This window comes from Bubalus kerabau, chromosome 8 (assembly GCF_029407905.1).
Source record: "Bubalus kerabau isolate K-KA32 ecotype Philippines breed swamp buffalo chromosome 8, PCC_UOA_SB_1v2, whole genome shotgun sequence".
Taxonomy (NCBI): Eukaryota; Metazoa; Chordata; class Mammalia; order Artiodactyla; family Bovidae; genus Bubalus; species Bubalus kerabau.
In genome coordinates this window covers 65503714-65519382 of record NC_073631.1, presented here as the reverse complement: position 1 = coordinate 65519382, position 15669 = coordinate 65503714, and the positions used below count along the sequence as shown (strand labels likewise).

The 15669-nt window shown below is 41.5% G+C and overlaps 1 protein-coding gene across 2 annotated transcripts in view; it reads left to right on the top strand.

Annotated features, from left to right (window-relative positions):
- Positions 1 to 15669, top strand: part of NPSR1 (neuropeptide S receptor 1) — a 156346-nt gene that overhangs the window by 20285 nt on the left and 120392 nt on the right. For both annotated transcript variants that reach the window (XM_055590428.1, XM_055590427.1), the window contains exon 2: positions 9459 to 9591. In XM_055590428.1, coding sequence (XP_055446403.1) covers positions 9459 to 9591 — 133 coding nt within the window. The remainder of the gene's footprint in view (positions 1 to 9458; positions 9592 to 15669) is intronic.

Genomic DNA, 15669 nt, shown 5'->3' with positions numbered 1-15669 from the left:
GACAAGACCTCCCAACCCATTCACATTCTCTATTCGTCAGGCAGGAGGCCCCCTGCCAGCAGGTCCCACGAGGCGTTAGTAAGAGGATGCAATGTACATTTCTATTCTAGACCCCTGATAAAATGATATGAAAAGGCTTATTAGAACATAAGACTGAAATTAACATCCACATGTACATGTAGCTTTTTGTAATTTTCTGATTTTTTGTAATAGCAACTAATTAAAAAGGTGGATGAAACTGGAGCCTATTATACAGAGTGAAGTAAGCCAGAAAGAAAAACACCAATACAGTATACTAACGCATATATATGGAATTTAGAAAGATGGTAACAATAACCCTGTGTACGAGACAGCAAAAGAGACACTGATGTATAGAACAGTCTTATGGACTCTGTGGGAGAGGGAGAGGGTGGGAAGATTTGGGAGAATGGCATTGAAACATGTAAAATATCATGTATGAAATGAGTTGCCAGTCCAGGTTCGATGCACGATACTGGATGCTTGGGGCTGGTGCACTGGGACGACCCAGAGGGATGGAATGGGGAGGGAGGAGGGAAGAGGGTTCAGGATGGGGAACACATGTATACCTGTGGTGGATTCATTTTGATATTTGGCAAATCTAATACAGTTATGTAAAGTTTAAAAATAAAATAAAATTAAAAAAAAAAAAAAAAAAAAAAAAACTCTTGTAGCTATTTTTTTCATAATGGAGTATTACCAATGAAAGTTATCCTGGAAGTAATCCAAGACAGAATCCCCCGTGGTCTAGGTAAAACAGCTAGAAAAGGTGAGTGTAGATAGGTGGTTGTGATGACAATAATTCCACAGAGGGTGTCTCCAAGCTGGGTTACTGGCAGGATGGCGAAAATGCAGATTTTCAAAAGGGGCATCAGCAGCAAGTGGTTGTGGGGAAGAAGCCAAGGTGAGCACTTGTGAGCAAGCTGGGTCCTACCCTGCGCCTCTTGGTTGACTGCCTTGCTGCCTGTTGACCACTTGGCAGTGCTTCCTTAGCAGCAGGTGGGGCGAGGCTTGGGGAAAAATTGGGACAAGCTCCTGAGTGACAGGTTTCCAACTGTTCAGAAATGGTCACTACCCAAGGGTCTTACAGATCCTCTTAATGCATCTCATTCCCCAAGTCTAATGAAGCAGCTTTGGGAACCCAAAGCTTTGTAGTCGGGCCCTGCCTGTCTCACTTTAAACTGTGTGCTCCCTGTGTTACATAGTGATTCAGCCTCAATGCAACAGGATATTTTCAGAGCTCTGCTTTTGGTATTTCCAACCCACCTAAGCCAAATTACTGAGGCTTGGAGTAGGCTTCAGAACCTGGGTGCTATGAATGACAAGGGCACACGGGTCTCAGTGACGGGACTGTAGACCTTATTGGTTTGCTGATTGAGAACTGAGTCTGAATCATAACCTTGCTGAGACTTCATTTCCTCTCTTGGGAAGTATGATGTATTTGCTACTTCCTGCATTTGAGATATTCATCTTCAACATCATAGAAATAACAAGAAGCAAAAAATGAACCATGAACATGTAAAGGGTAGAGAAAGCCCTGTACTCCCTGGGGCAGACGGTGCAGCTGCATCTTGTGAGATATTTACAGTTTCCGTTGTACGGAAGACACACGTCAGTCCAGGGTTCATCCATACAAACACATATTGAGCATTGACCTTACTCTCAGTCCTCGGGGAGGCAGTTGTAAAGCTGATTCAGCTTCAGAAACCCAGCTTCAGACAAGTTTGGGTCAGAAGGAAAATGAAGATCTGCTTCCCACCTGAAAATTGAAAATAAATGAGGAACTTTACTGTCTCTGGCCCAAAACTCAAGCAGAAAATCACTACCAGTAAACATGGTATGGACTTTTCCGTCAAGCAAAGCCATGTTCACGTTCCGGCTGCATTGCTTAGGAGCCAGGTGCTCTAGGTAGCAACTTCTCTGAGCCTGTACTTCCTTACCTGTAAGTCTGAGCACAGAGTCATCTCATCAGTCAGGCTGCAACAATTGCACATGGCAATCACCAACAAGCACTTACTGAGTACCTATCATACATTACACGCGAAGTCAGTCAGCTGCTAGATTAATGATGGGATTCACTCAAGCAGTGTTAGCTCCCACTCACCCCGTGATTGCTAAAGATACCTTAGGGATGTTTTGTTGGCTTTCAGCTTCCAGGACTTCACTGGAAAAGAAGATTATCATTCTTTGGGTTTGGATAACTCATGTCTTCCTCTTCAGACAAATCTGACATATCTAGTTTCAACTAGAGTCATTTAGCTAAATGGCCTATATTTCCTGGGATAATGTTCTTTCTTGTGATATTTATAAGTACCTTTGGCCTTGTCATCGACCGTATTATCAAGTTCTTTCTATAGGGAAGATAAAATGCCAGTCTGGAATGGTGACCCAGACTTAATGCCGGATCTCATGGAAATCCTTTTGACTCTGGAAGCATATCCCATGGGGTCAAATCCCAAGTATCAGCCCTGTGCCAGCACCTGCATCATCAAGAGAATATTGCAATTCATCCCTCTTAAACCAACGTTGTAATTTTCTGATCTGCTGGGAGCTGGCATCACTTCATGGTGTCGTTAACTTTAGGTTAAAAGCAAATTAATTAATCATAAGCCCATAACTATGTAACTGAGTTGAAAACACACTATAGTCATTGAAAAATTCCAAATTCACTTACTACCTCTGTTCTGTATTAAGCATCTGGCTTGAATTTTTGCCTCACATAACCACTAGGGGGCATTTAATCCCCAACTATATTCTGAAACAGTTCACAAACTACATGTGGAGGAAGGAGTGCAGATTAGGCTCGGGTGAAATTTCAGACTGGAATGGAAAGTGGGATCAAGAGGGTAAATTCAAGCATCATTCTTAAAAAGTAGTCGATTATTTATAAATCACTGCCCAAACCTAAATATAGTCCATAGGCCGGGAGAAATATCAACCTCAGATATGCAGATGACACCATCCTAATGGCAGAAAGCAAAGAAGAACTAAAAAGCCTCTTGATGAAAGTGAAAGAGGAGAGTGAAAAAGTTGGCTTAAAGCTCAACATTCAGAAAACGAAGATCATGGCATCTGATCCCATCACTTCATGGCAAATAGATGGGGAAACAGTGGAAACAGTGTCAGACTTTGTTTTGGAGGGCTCCAAAATCACTGCAGATGGTGATTGCAGCCAAGAAATTAAAAGACACTTACTCCTTGGAGGAAAGTTATGACCAACCTAGATAGCATATTATAAAGCAGAGACATTACTTTGCCAACAAAGGTCCGTCTAGTCAAGGCTATGGTTTTTCCAGTGGTCATGTATGGATGTGAGAGTTGGACTGTGAAGAAAGCTGAGCGCAGAAGGATTAATACTTTTGAACTGTGGAGTTGGAGAAGACTCTTGATAGTCCCTTGGACTGCAAGGAGATCCAACCAGTCCATCCTAAAGGATATCGGTCCTGGGTGTTCACTGGAAGGAATGATGCTAAAGCTGAAACTCCAGTACTTTGGCCACCTCATGTGAAGAGTTGACTCATTGGAAAAGACTCTGATGCTGGGAGGGATTGGGGGCAGGAGGAGAAGGGGACGACAGAGGATGAGATGGCTGGATGGCATCACTGACTCGATGGACATGAGTCTGAGTGAACTCCGGGAGTTGGTGATGGACAGGGAGGCCTGGCGTGCTGCAATTCATGGAGTCGCAGAGTCGGACACGACTGAGTCACTGATCTGACCTGAACTGAACTGAACCTAAAAAGGAGATAAACCAATTTTTATGTTGTGTGTACTATGCATCAGACACTGAGCTAGAAATCTTCATTTTCATCATCATCTGTATCCATCACAAGTACCCTGAGACAGATTTCATTTCTGTCATCCTTTTATAAATGAGAAAACAGGCTCAAAGAGGTTATCACTTACTGATGTGTCACACATCCAGCAATCAGTAAAGAATCTGATCCCAGATCAGGCAGGTTTGAAAACCTACTCACTCTTCTACTAAACGGCTCACTGAACTGTGATGCTCAAATGCCTCTAAACTTGTTTCCCCAATTCCCATTGTCGTAGTTTTCCAAATCTTCATATTACCTTGGGATGTGTGTGTATGTTTAGGTGTGTGTGCGTGCGTGGGTTAAGAATGCTATGAATAAAATGATCCTACAACTGTGTAATTGTTTTTATACTTAATGACCTTTGGACAATTGAGGACACACACAGGATTTAATTTTAACAGTATCATTTATACAGTCTACGTGTTTTAGTCTGCTTTGTAGTGTCAACACTTTGTACTATACACAATTCATTGATACTGAATGAATTAATAAATAAATACACACAGCTCTTAGAAAATTACAGTAGGGAGCTTCTTCCATCTAGAAATTTCCTGAAGCCAATGAATTAAGGTGAGACTGTCTTTCAATAGAAAACTGCAAAGCAGAAGGAGTAGACTTGATTTCACAGAATTTGCTCAACCCACCCCACAGATGTCATCTAATCCCAAGGAGAGTATTATAGACCCTGGCCCGTTCACAGAGCACCCCGGGCCAGCCAGCCCAAAGCATGGTTACTGCAGATTCTTCAGCAGAGGCTCAGCTGCAGAGCCAGCACTCACTGTTCCAAGCCCGCCTGAGACCTGACCTCCAATTCACTGGAACGTCAAAATGGGATAATCTGATTTGCAGTATTTGTCACTGTCTGCTCCCAGCAGGGCAGTTCTGAGCCCCAAGCCTACTTTGAAGAGATTGGCTGCTTGGGGCAGGATCCTGAAGTACAAAGATGAAAAAAGCAGCCCTCCCATGTCCGCTGGGAGTCCGGTGGCTACTCTACAAGAGAAAAGTGATTTCTGGAAATCCGCATCTTGGCATCAGCAGCATAATCCCCAGCATGCTTGGTGAAAAGCAAATCATTTGCCCACTTCCGTGTTACTTTTCTGGAGATGTGGCACAACTGTACTTCCCATAGGCACTTAGTTATGCCAGGAAAAGGGCGTGTGAAGAGAGGTGGATTCTGGGTAAAACCTTGACTTCTAGTTCAAAATTACCCTGGGTTCACTTAATTCTCCTCTTTTCTAATTCTCATCCAAAAGTTCCTCAGAGTGTAATTTTAGTTGGGAAAAATTCTGTGTCAGAAGTGGAAAATGGGGAAGGTTGATGCCGACTTGCTGGAAAGTTGGAAGTTGTCTCTGTAAGATGTGGAGGCGCTGATGCCGGAGCAGAGGGCCACAGGCTCATTCACTCTCTCTCCCGTGAAGTAAGAGTCATCCTGTTGAATCAGGGAGGGAGGCCAGCCCTGCAGGGAATCCCACCCAGGAAGGCTCAGTCCGGAGGCCGAGGCTAGGGTGGATTTTTGTGGGGAGTTCACTGATTGCCTCAGACTCCAGGGAGGAGAATAATGGCCAGCTGCCTTCTCCTAGCTAAAGGGAGGCTGGAGCTGGGCAGGGGCTGGTGAAGACAAGGGACTTGGTGAGAAAACAGCCTGTATTCACTGCCTTCCTGCCACTCTGGTGTCCCCTGCAGAGTGCCAGGCCTCCTTCTTTGTCTGCTTCCAGATGTACTCTCTCCCCATTCACTGTGGAGAGCTGGATTTCTGATCTGATGAAAAAGAATCACAAGCATTCTAACATTCCTTTTCTTCTTCATCTGAGGCTGAAAGAGTTCAACAGAGATTGACTTAGTACTGGACGAGTATGGAAATAAACTACCCTCAACCTCCACCTAAATGGAGAAAATTTTTTGGATATGGTACAGTGTTTTATAATTCAAAGCAAGGAACTTTTTTTAAGGCATCAAAACATTTCTCCAGGTGAAAAAGATCTCCTAAGAGAAATAGGAGAAATTCTTTGAAAAGCTCTCATTTGTGTTCTTAGCAGGGCTGGAAAGGACTTTGCAGGCCCTGCCTGCCACACCACCTGTTCTAAGGGCTCCTTGATCTTTCCTGAACCATGTAGATTACCAGGATGCCATCATCTTTCCAGAGAGCAAATGACATTAGGACCATATTGGGGACATAGATGCCTGATGCATCTCCTGTGTCATCTGCCAACATCATAGTGTCTACAAGATCTGCTCAGACTTCCAAGCCACCTATTTTCTTGCATTGGTCCCCAGGTTGCTCTACAGTTTTAAAAAGCAGGTCTTCTTTTGGACTCTGTGGGAGAGGGAGAGGGGGGGATGATTTGGGAGAATGGCATTGAAACATGTTTAATATCATATAAGAAACAAATTGCCAGTCCAGGTTCGATGCAGGATACAGGATGCTTGGGGCTGGTACACTGCGATGACCCAGAGGGATGGTACGGGGAGGGAAGTGGGAGGGGGGTTCAGGATGGGGAGCACGTGTACACACATGGCAGATTCATGTTGATGTATGGCAAAACCAATACAATATTGTAAAGTAATTAGCCTCCAATTAAAATAAATAAATTTAAATTTTAAAAAAATAAAGAAAAAAAATAAAAAGCAGGTCTTCCAAGTTCAAACCAAGTATTTATGTTCACTACCTACACACGAGCTGCTGACTGGGGAAGGTCAGCCCGGCCCATCAAGGCTTCCCCTGCTGTATCTGTTCCTGACAGCACAGTTGTCCATGGATCTCAAAGGATAGAATTCTCTTACAAAGACTCAGAATAACCCTTTTCATAACAATTAGTTTCCATTCCTAATGCTTTCTCTGTGCCAACCAGTTTTAGGCTGGTAGAGAAATGAGTCATCCAGAAAAAGTTATCCCTTCTGGTCAGAAAAGGACCAGAGAAAAATGAGGAAGCCTGGTGCTGAGCAAAGACACTGTCTTCCAAATGAGAGATGATGTAAACATGTTGGAGGTGAGGGATTGTCACCTGTGCCCCTCAAAGCAGCAGAGATTGTCCACCCTCTGGTCCTCACACTCCACTTGTGCGGCCACCCTTCCCCTAGCACCACCACAAGGAACATTCCCTAACTTCTACCGTTCTGTGGCCCAGACCTCTACCAGGGCCTCAGAACTCATCTGTACATGTGAGATGGAGAACGTTAATATCAGTTTGATACTTAATTATCATGGATGTGTGTGTGTGTGCGCTTATGACGTATTTTTCAAAGGATAAGAAGAATATACAGTGTAATTGAAAGGATATTTACCTTCTGAGAGAGGGGACTTGATCATGATTGAAAGTGGTGGGCAAATGGGATCTGAGCTTTGTCTGGTTCATTATAGTTTTTAAAGAATTGATTTGTCTGTTATTATGTAATTTAAAATTAATATAGTATAAGAGCAAGTGCTGCTGTGATGCCTCAGATTTTCAGGGAGTGTTTCAGTCAGAGTTCTCCACAGAAAATAGAGCCAATAGAAAGATAGATAGATTAAACAGAAGATAGAGAGAGAGAGAGATATGTTGTTTAGTTGCTAAGTTGTGTCCGATTCTTTTGCGATCCCATGGACAGTAGCATGCCAGGCTCCTCTGTCCGTGGGATTTCCCAGGCAAGAATACTGGAGTGGGTTGCCATTTCCTCCTCCAGGGGATCTTCCTGACTCAGGGAACACACTAACATCTCCTGCACTGCCAGGTGGATTCTTTACCACTGAACCACCAGGAAAGCCCAGATAAATATTTAATATGTTATGGCATTGAAACATGTAAAATATCATGTATGAAACAAGTTGCCAGTCCAGGTTCAATGCACGATACTGGATGCTTGGGGCTAGTGCACTGGGACGACCCAGAGGGATGGTATGGGGAGGGAGGAGGGAGGAGGGTTCAGGATGGGGAACACATGTATACCTGTGGTGGATTCATTTAGATATTTGGCAAAACTAATACAATTTTGTAAAGTTTAAAAATAAAATAAAATTAAAAAAAAAACTCAAAAAAAAAAAAGAGAGAGAGAGAAAGGAGGAGATTTACTTTAAGAAATTTGCTCACATGATTGTGGGGACTCCAAGTCTGAAATTCTTAAAGGAGGTAACAGGCTGGAAACTCAGGGTTGATATTTATGTTCTACAAGGAATTCTTCAGGGAATCTTCCTTCTTCTCTGGGAAACCTCAGCTTTTTCTCTTAGAGCTTTCAACTTATTGGATGAAGTCCACATCCACCCATATTAGGTAGGGTAATCTGCTTTATTTAAAGTCGAGTGATTGTAGACATTAACCTTCACAACAACCACCTTACACTAGAGTTTGACCAAACAGCTGGGTCCTCTCGCCTGGCCAGGATACAATTTTATCACATACAATTTTATCATTATAAGGGATTTCTTTAGGCTCTTCTTTTTTTATAAGATTTTTTTCTATGTAGATCATTTTAAAAATTTTTATGGAATTTATTACAATATCACTTCTGTTTCATGTTTTGGTTTTTTGGCCTCGAGGCATATAGGATCTTAGCCCCACTAACCAGGGATCAAACCTGCACCACACACACAGGAAGGCAAAGTCTCAACAACTCTACTGCCAGGGAAGTCCCTTCTTCAGGGTCTTCTTACTGTCTTCTCCAAATAGGAGGAACACTTTGCATCCTGGTCTTAGACATGCACATTCTTATCAGGATTCCGCCCAGACATTTTGGGCTGAAGTCTCTTTGCTTCTGATCTCTGACTTGCCTCTGGGTCCCCTTGGCTCCCTGTTCTCACCCACAGCCCAGCCCTCCCCAGTCCCTGTGTCTAGCCCATCCTGTTGCCTCTGTTTTTCTGGGCTTTGGACTTAAGATAGCTGGAAAGTTCCATTAAAGGGAGAATGGAAAGCTTTTTATAAAGAACTTGACATTTTGAATGAGTAGCATTCCTACTTTTTTTCACTTTTACTAATTATACATTTTCTCAGTGGAATTTTAATATTCCTATATTATACAATTCGGTCAAAGGAAAAAGAGTAAGAAAACCCATAATCACACTACCCTAAAATAACTACTCTTAACATTTTAGTACACTTCAGTTCTTTTCCTACATGTATAATTTTGCAGAGTTGTAATCATACCCAATATATAATTTTATTATGTTTTCCACTTACCAGTATATTATAAGCATTTTTAATGTTGCCACATAATCTTCAGGTCTGTCACTGTTAATAGCTACATAATAGTTCACTGAATTGAAGTGCTTTATTTACTTAACTATACTGTTATCTTTAAACAATTTCAAATTTCTTCTTACAATAAATAGCTACATCTTTGTGATTGTAGTGCTCTTTTTAACACCTAGAATTCTTTCACATAGGCTTAAAATTGCTTAGCCAAAGAATATTGTGCCTGTGATTTTGTCTGCTTACATGTATTTCCAAATAGATCCTTTTAATGGTTGCGTCAATCTACACTGCTGCCAGTGTAAATAAGGACCATTGTGTTTTTGTTCTCTTGAGAGCAGAGCTTTGACAGGCGGGGGACAGGAGACCAGGAGGAAGACATTTCAACAACAAAGCCTGAGCCTTGCTTTCTGGAAAGTACTAGGGTTCTCACACTGGTTTTGTGTTGCTTTGTTTTTCACAGACTGAGCAGTTGATAACTCTGTGGGTCCTCTTTGTTTTCACCATTGTTGGAAATGCCATTGTGCTGTTCTCTACACGGAGGAGGAAGAGGAAGTCGAGAATGACCTTTTTCGTGACTCAGCTGGCCATCACAGGTAAGCAACTGCAGGAGAGGAATGAGCTGAGAATTCCCATGGCTCCTCACTGCCAAGTAATTTACCAACAGAACTGGTGTATTACCAGTCCAAAACGCAGCTGCAGATTTGGGAATCATTTCTGTAGGGATATAAAACTCAAATCTGAATTTTTCTTCCAACAAATTTAACATATTTAAATATTTATAAGATTCCATTATAAAAATAACTCTGTAAACAACAAAGTTGAATATACCATTGTCAGTGCTAGCAAAGGGTTCTACTTTCCCTGTACACAGCAGCCTCCATGGTTCACTAAGGTAATATTATCATATCATACCATATGATGGGCTTAAAGAATATACCCCAGAAAATGGACCAGAATTATCTTTACTCAGTAATAAATGTTAAGTCTCAAGGACTTGGCAAATTTAAATCTGTGGGCATTGCTTTTGAAATGTAAGTGACATGTAACACCACTGCTGGGCATAGTACAAGGATCATATGCTAGATTTAGATGCGTAAGGGTGGATTTAAAATGGCAACCCACTCCAGTATTCTTGCCTGGAAAATTCCATGGACGGGGGAGCCTGGTGGACTACAGTCCATGGGGTCGCAAAGAGTCGAACATGACTGAGCAACTTCACCAGTACCGGTGAAAAGTGAATGCATCACACCTAGAAGGAGAATGATGGAATATTCTCACGTTTAAAAATGATCTACGAGGGACTTCCCTGGTGGTCCAGTGGTTAAGACTCTGCACTTCCAACACAGGGGACATGAGTTCAATCCCTGGTCAGGGAAGATTCATATGCCTTGTGGCCAAAAAATAAAGTTTAAAAAAAAAAAAAAAAAAAAAAATGATCTACGAAAGAAAGACCCCCACATAGATGAGTAGAGTCCAAATTGGTAGGGCTCATGTTCAAAAGGAAAACACAACCAAGGGAGTTTTATTCCACAGGCCAGAGAAGAGAGTGGGCAGATAGGATTCCTGGATGGTCCAGCCTAAGACAGCTGTGGAGTCCTGAGCTATGGGAACCAGATAGCTGTCATATGCTTTTAATTTGAATCTTACTGAGGGCAAATGCAAAAAAAAAAAAAAAAAAAAAAGGTTTTATAAGTGTTAAGTGCTAACAAGGAGCAATGGTAGATGACTGTTAGGAAGGGCTGTTAGGTACATTTCAACCTGTTCTGTACTCTCAGTTGCAGTAATGGCCATGAGAGTTCCTGGGAATTTGGTCTTAAACTCCAATATATGAAACATATGACACTGTAACTTACAGGAAAACCTTAGCCATACCTTGTTGATATCCTGAAATTCCCCTCTTCCTCTTTAACAAAGTATAGGAAGCCCATCTGTTTAGGTTGGGCTACAGTGACCAGGGTGAAAAACAAGGGTGCTACTGAGAAATATGGAGATGGAAGAGGAGCCCCCCACGTAACAAAAGTGGGACTTGTGATGAAAGAAACTCCTTCAATCTTTCCTATAAAGAGAAGCCCCATTTTTCACTAGGAGTAGAGTGTAGGAGGTAGCTTCCCAGGTAGCACTAGTGGTAAAGAAACTGCCCGCCAGGAGACATAAGAGATGCAGTCTCAACCCCTGGGTCAGGAAGATCCCCTGGAGAAGGGCATGGCAACCCACTCCAGTATTCTTGCCTGGAGAATCCCAAGGACAGAGGAGCCGGGCAGGCTACAGTCCACAGGGTTGCAAAAAGTCAGACATGACTGGAGTGACATAGCATGCATGCAAAGGGTAGGTAAAGGGTAATTAGAATCATCTGTTGATAGTAAATGTAAAATTCTTAGATGAGGTTATAATAACTTACTTTCACCATATTTTTTTTCAGTTACAGTGCTGTAATCAAGATTCTATGAAACCATATATTCTTTTAGAGTATAAGAATTTAGGAGGTGTTAAGGATATCAGCTTAGAATTTAAAGCATTGTCAAAAATAATAATGAATGAACAACTAAAATCTCACCATCTAGTTTCAAAAAGAAGAGTTGTGTGTTCTACTGAAATCCATAGTCTGCTGCATTTACCTGGGCTTAATTTCTCATGAGTGTGTTAGATAGTCTGTTTTTTATTTGTTAATTCCCTATGGAAAAACTCAAGGAGTCAGATCAGGAGCATTTCAAGTGAAGAATTCTTGGAGAGAGCAACTTTGCCTAGGGTCTGAGAATGGGCTAACTTCTTATGTAAGATGTTAAAATTTTCTTCACTCACATTTCACCATGATCTCAGATCCTGTAGTAAGGGATTTGAGAATACATATCAGAGTCTTCAGTAGCACATATGAAAATGTTGCTCCAGTATCAGCTGAAGGATCTTACACTTTGTGATTCATGTAAATTTGATTTGAGTCTCCTATCCTATATTAATGGCTTCCCCAAGATTTCTTCAAATTTCCTGGACTTTATATTTTTACTTGTCACTTCTGGTTCTCACTTGCTATCTCTGCTGAACTCTTGCTCTCTTTTATAAACATCTCACCTTCCCTAGTTAGTCTTTCTTTTTAAAAAAGCCAGACTGACCCTAACAAGGCACTCAGCTCTCTTTTCTTTTATTTTCTTTAAAAATTATCCACAGAAACTTAACTTTCTATGTTTAAAAGACTTTGCCAAATGTTTCTGGCAACAGGGAGAGACTGCATTATAACAAAGCAAATATATTAAAGTTGAATATATTTTTAAAACTTTCAGCTACTACCAGGTGTCTTTGACTCTCCAATGTTGTTCATAGGATGACCAAATTTTTTCACATAAACATATTCTTAAATCATCAGATTCAACTGACATCATCAGTGACAGACATATTTGGAAAACAAAATTCAGAGACATTTTTATACCTGGCTCTTCTAATTGAGAAAAGTAAATGCTAACAATTATTATTGGGTAAGGCAATATTCTTAAATATTCAAAATTCTTAAAGAGATGGGAATACCAGACCACCTGACCTGTCTCCTGAGAAATCTGTATGCAGGTTAAGAAGTAATAGTTAGAACTGGACATGGAACAACAGACTGGTTGCATATCAGGAAAGGAGTACATCAAGGCTGTATTTTGTCACTCTGCTTGTTTAACTTACATGCAGAGTATATCAAGAGAAACACTGGGCTGGAGGAGGCACAAGCTAGAATCAAGATTGCCAGGAGAAATATCAATAACCTCAGATATGCAGATGACACCACCCTTATGGCAGAAAGAGAAGAACTAAAGAACCTCTTGATGAAAGTGAAAGGGGAGGATGGAAAAGTCAGCTTGAAACTCAACATTCAGAAAACTAAGATCATGGCATCTGGTCCCATCACTTCATGGCAAATAGATAGGGAAACAATGGAAACAGTGACAGACTATTTTGGGGGACTCCAAAATCACTGCAGATGGTGACTGCAGCCATGAAATTAAAAGACATTTGCTCCTTGGAAGAAAAGCTATGACCAACCTAGACAGCATATTATAAAGCAGGGACATTACTTTGCCAACAAAGGTCTGTCTAGTCAAAGCTATGGTTTTTCCTATAGTCATGTATGGATGTGAGAGTTGGACCATAAAGAAAGCTGAGCACCGAAGAAGTGATGCTTTTGAACTGTGGTGTTGGAGAAGACTCTTGAAGGTCCCTTGGACAGCAAGGAGATCCAACCAGTCCATCCTAAAGGAAATCAATCCTGAATATTCAATGGGGGGACTGATGCTGAAGCTGAAGCTCCGATACTTTGGCTACCTGATGTGAAGAACTGACTCATTAGAAAAGACCCTGATTCTGGGAAAGATTGAAGGCAGGAGGAGAAGGGGATGACAGGGGATGAGAAGGTTGGATGGCATCACCAACTCAATGGACGTGAGTTTGGGTAGGCTCTCGGAGTTGGTGATGGTCAGGGAAGCCTGGCATGCTGCAGTCCATGGGGTCACAAAGAATCGGACATGACTGAGCGACTGAACCAAAAGCAATATTAATACTCTTCATTAAATAATATTGTCCATCATGACTCTCCTGACAAAAGCCTCCTATTTACAGTGATTCTTTGAGGAACCTTTTGATTTCCACTTGGTCTCTGATTTACTTAGTTGGTGAATTGGTTGGAATTAGATTCAGCTGAATATCTATAAAATCCAGATAAAGGTGGCTTAAGTCTACAAGGATTTATTTTCATCTTATGTAAAGAATTCTGGAGGTAGGCAGTCCAGGGCTCATATAGTATTTCCTTATCACTGGAAACTCAGGCTTCTCTATATTTCTACTCTATTAAAGAATGTTCAGCCTCAAGGTCAGCTCATGGTATATGGCTCATGGTCAGTTGTTGGTTCAAGATGGCTGCTAGAACTCCTGCCCTCATTCCCAGATTCCAGTCAACAGAAAAGCAGAGAGCGGAAAGGACAAAAGGGGCTCATGTCCCACCACCTGTCCTCTTAGCTGGCATTCCTAGGATTCCCACCCATTAATTTATGCTTGCATTTTATTTGCCATCTCTAACTAAAGAGAAGCTAAAATATAAAGACGTAAATGTTTTTGGTTTTTTGTTCGTTTTTAACCCATTGGCCAGAATAAAATCGTTTCTCTTCCTAAGAGAGAACAGAAGTAAGTAGCAGTCTCAGGCATAGCTTGTCTTCTTTACTTTAGTTTCCTTCAAGAAAGAGAAGTTTAGACAGTGCATCTCTGTTCGACCATCCATTTCCCTGCTTTGAAGATACTTCTACCAGATGCTATGCTTTCTTCTTCAGACCTCATATCTTGGCAGGTAGCACTTTTCATGTTGTCTAAACACTGCAGTGATCCACTGAATGACTGTACATTAAATAGATACATTCCTATTGTTGACTATTTACATGAAAGAAGTGAAAGTGTTAGTCACTCAGTCATGTCTGACACTTTGCGAACCATGGACTGTATAACCCACCAGGCTCCTTTGTCCATGAAATTCTCCAGGTAAGAATACTGGAGTGGGTTGCCATTTCTTTCTCCAGGGGATCTTCCTGATCCAGGGATCAAACCCGGGTCTCTGTAAAGAATCTTGTAGGTAGATTCTTTACCAGTGGAGTTATGAGAACCCTGTCCTCAATTTTTGGCTACTATCATCAATTCTGCAATGAATATTCTCACAATTAAATCTGACAAGCATTATTATTCACTTAAGAAAATTTATAGACATAAACTTAGTGCATCAAAGGAAGACACTTTTGTGACTTTCAAATTGGCCAATGTCCTTTTAGGTCACCCAGGCTAAAAGACGATGAAAAATGGCATGTGACAAACCTTCCAGAAGCCACCAACACTGATCCACACTGAGTCTTATTTTTAAAAGATCCTGAAAACAGAAGCCTTCAGTTCAGTTCAGTTCAGTCACTCAGTCATGTCTGACTCTTTGTGACCCCGTGGACTGCAGCATGCCAAGCTTCCCTGTCCATCACCAACTCCCAGAACTTACTCAAACTCATGTCCATTGCGTCAGTGATGCTATGCAACGATCACATCCTCTGTCGTCCCCTTCTCCTCTGCTTACTATCTCTCCCAGCATCAGGGTCTTTTCTAATGAGTCAGTTCTTCACATCAGGTGGCCAAAGTATTGGAGTTTCAGCTTCAGCATCAGTCCTTCCAGTGAATATTCAGGTCTGATTTCCTTTAGGATGGACTGGTTGGATCTCCTTGCAGTCCAAGGGATTCTCAAGAGTCTTTTCTAATACCACAGTTCAAAAGCATTAATTCTTCAGCGCTCAGCTTTCTTTATAGTGCAAATCTCACATCCATACATGACTACAGGAAAATCCATAGCTTTGACTAGACAGACCTTTGTTGGCAAAGTAATGTCTCTGCTTTATAATATGCTGTCTAGGTTGGTCATAGCTTTTCTTCCAAGGAGCAAGTGTCTTTTAATTTCATGGCTGCAGTCATCATCTGCAGTGATTTTGGAGCCCCCCAAAATAAAGTCTGTCACTGTTTCCATTGTTTCCCCATCTATTTGCCTTGAAATGATGGGACCAGATGCCATGATCTTCATTTTCTGAATGTTGAGTTTTAAGCCAACTTTTTCACTCTCCTCTTTTACTTTCATCAAGAGGCTCTTTAGTTCTTCTCTTTCTGCCATAAGGGTGGTGTCATTG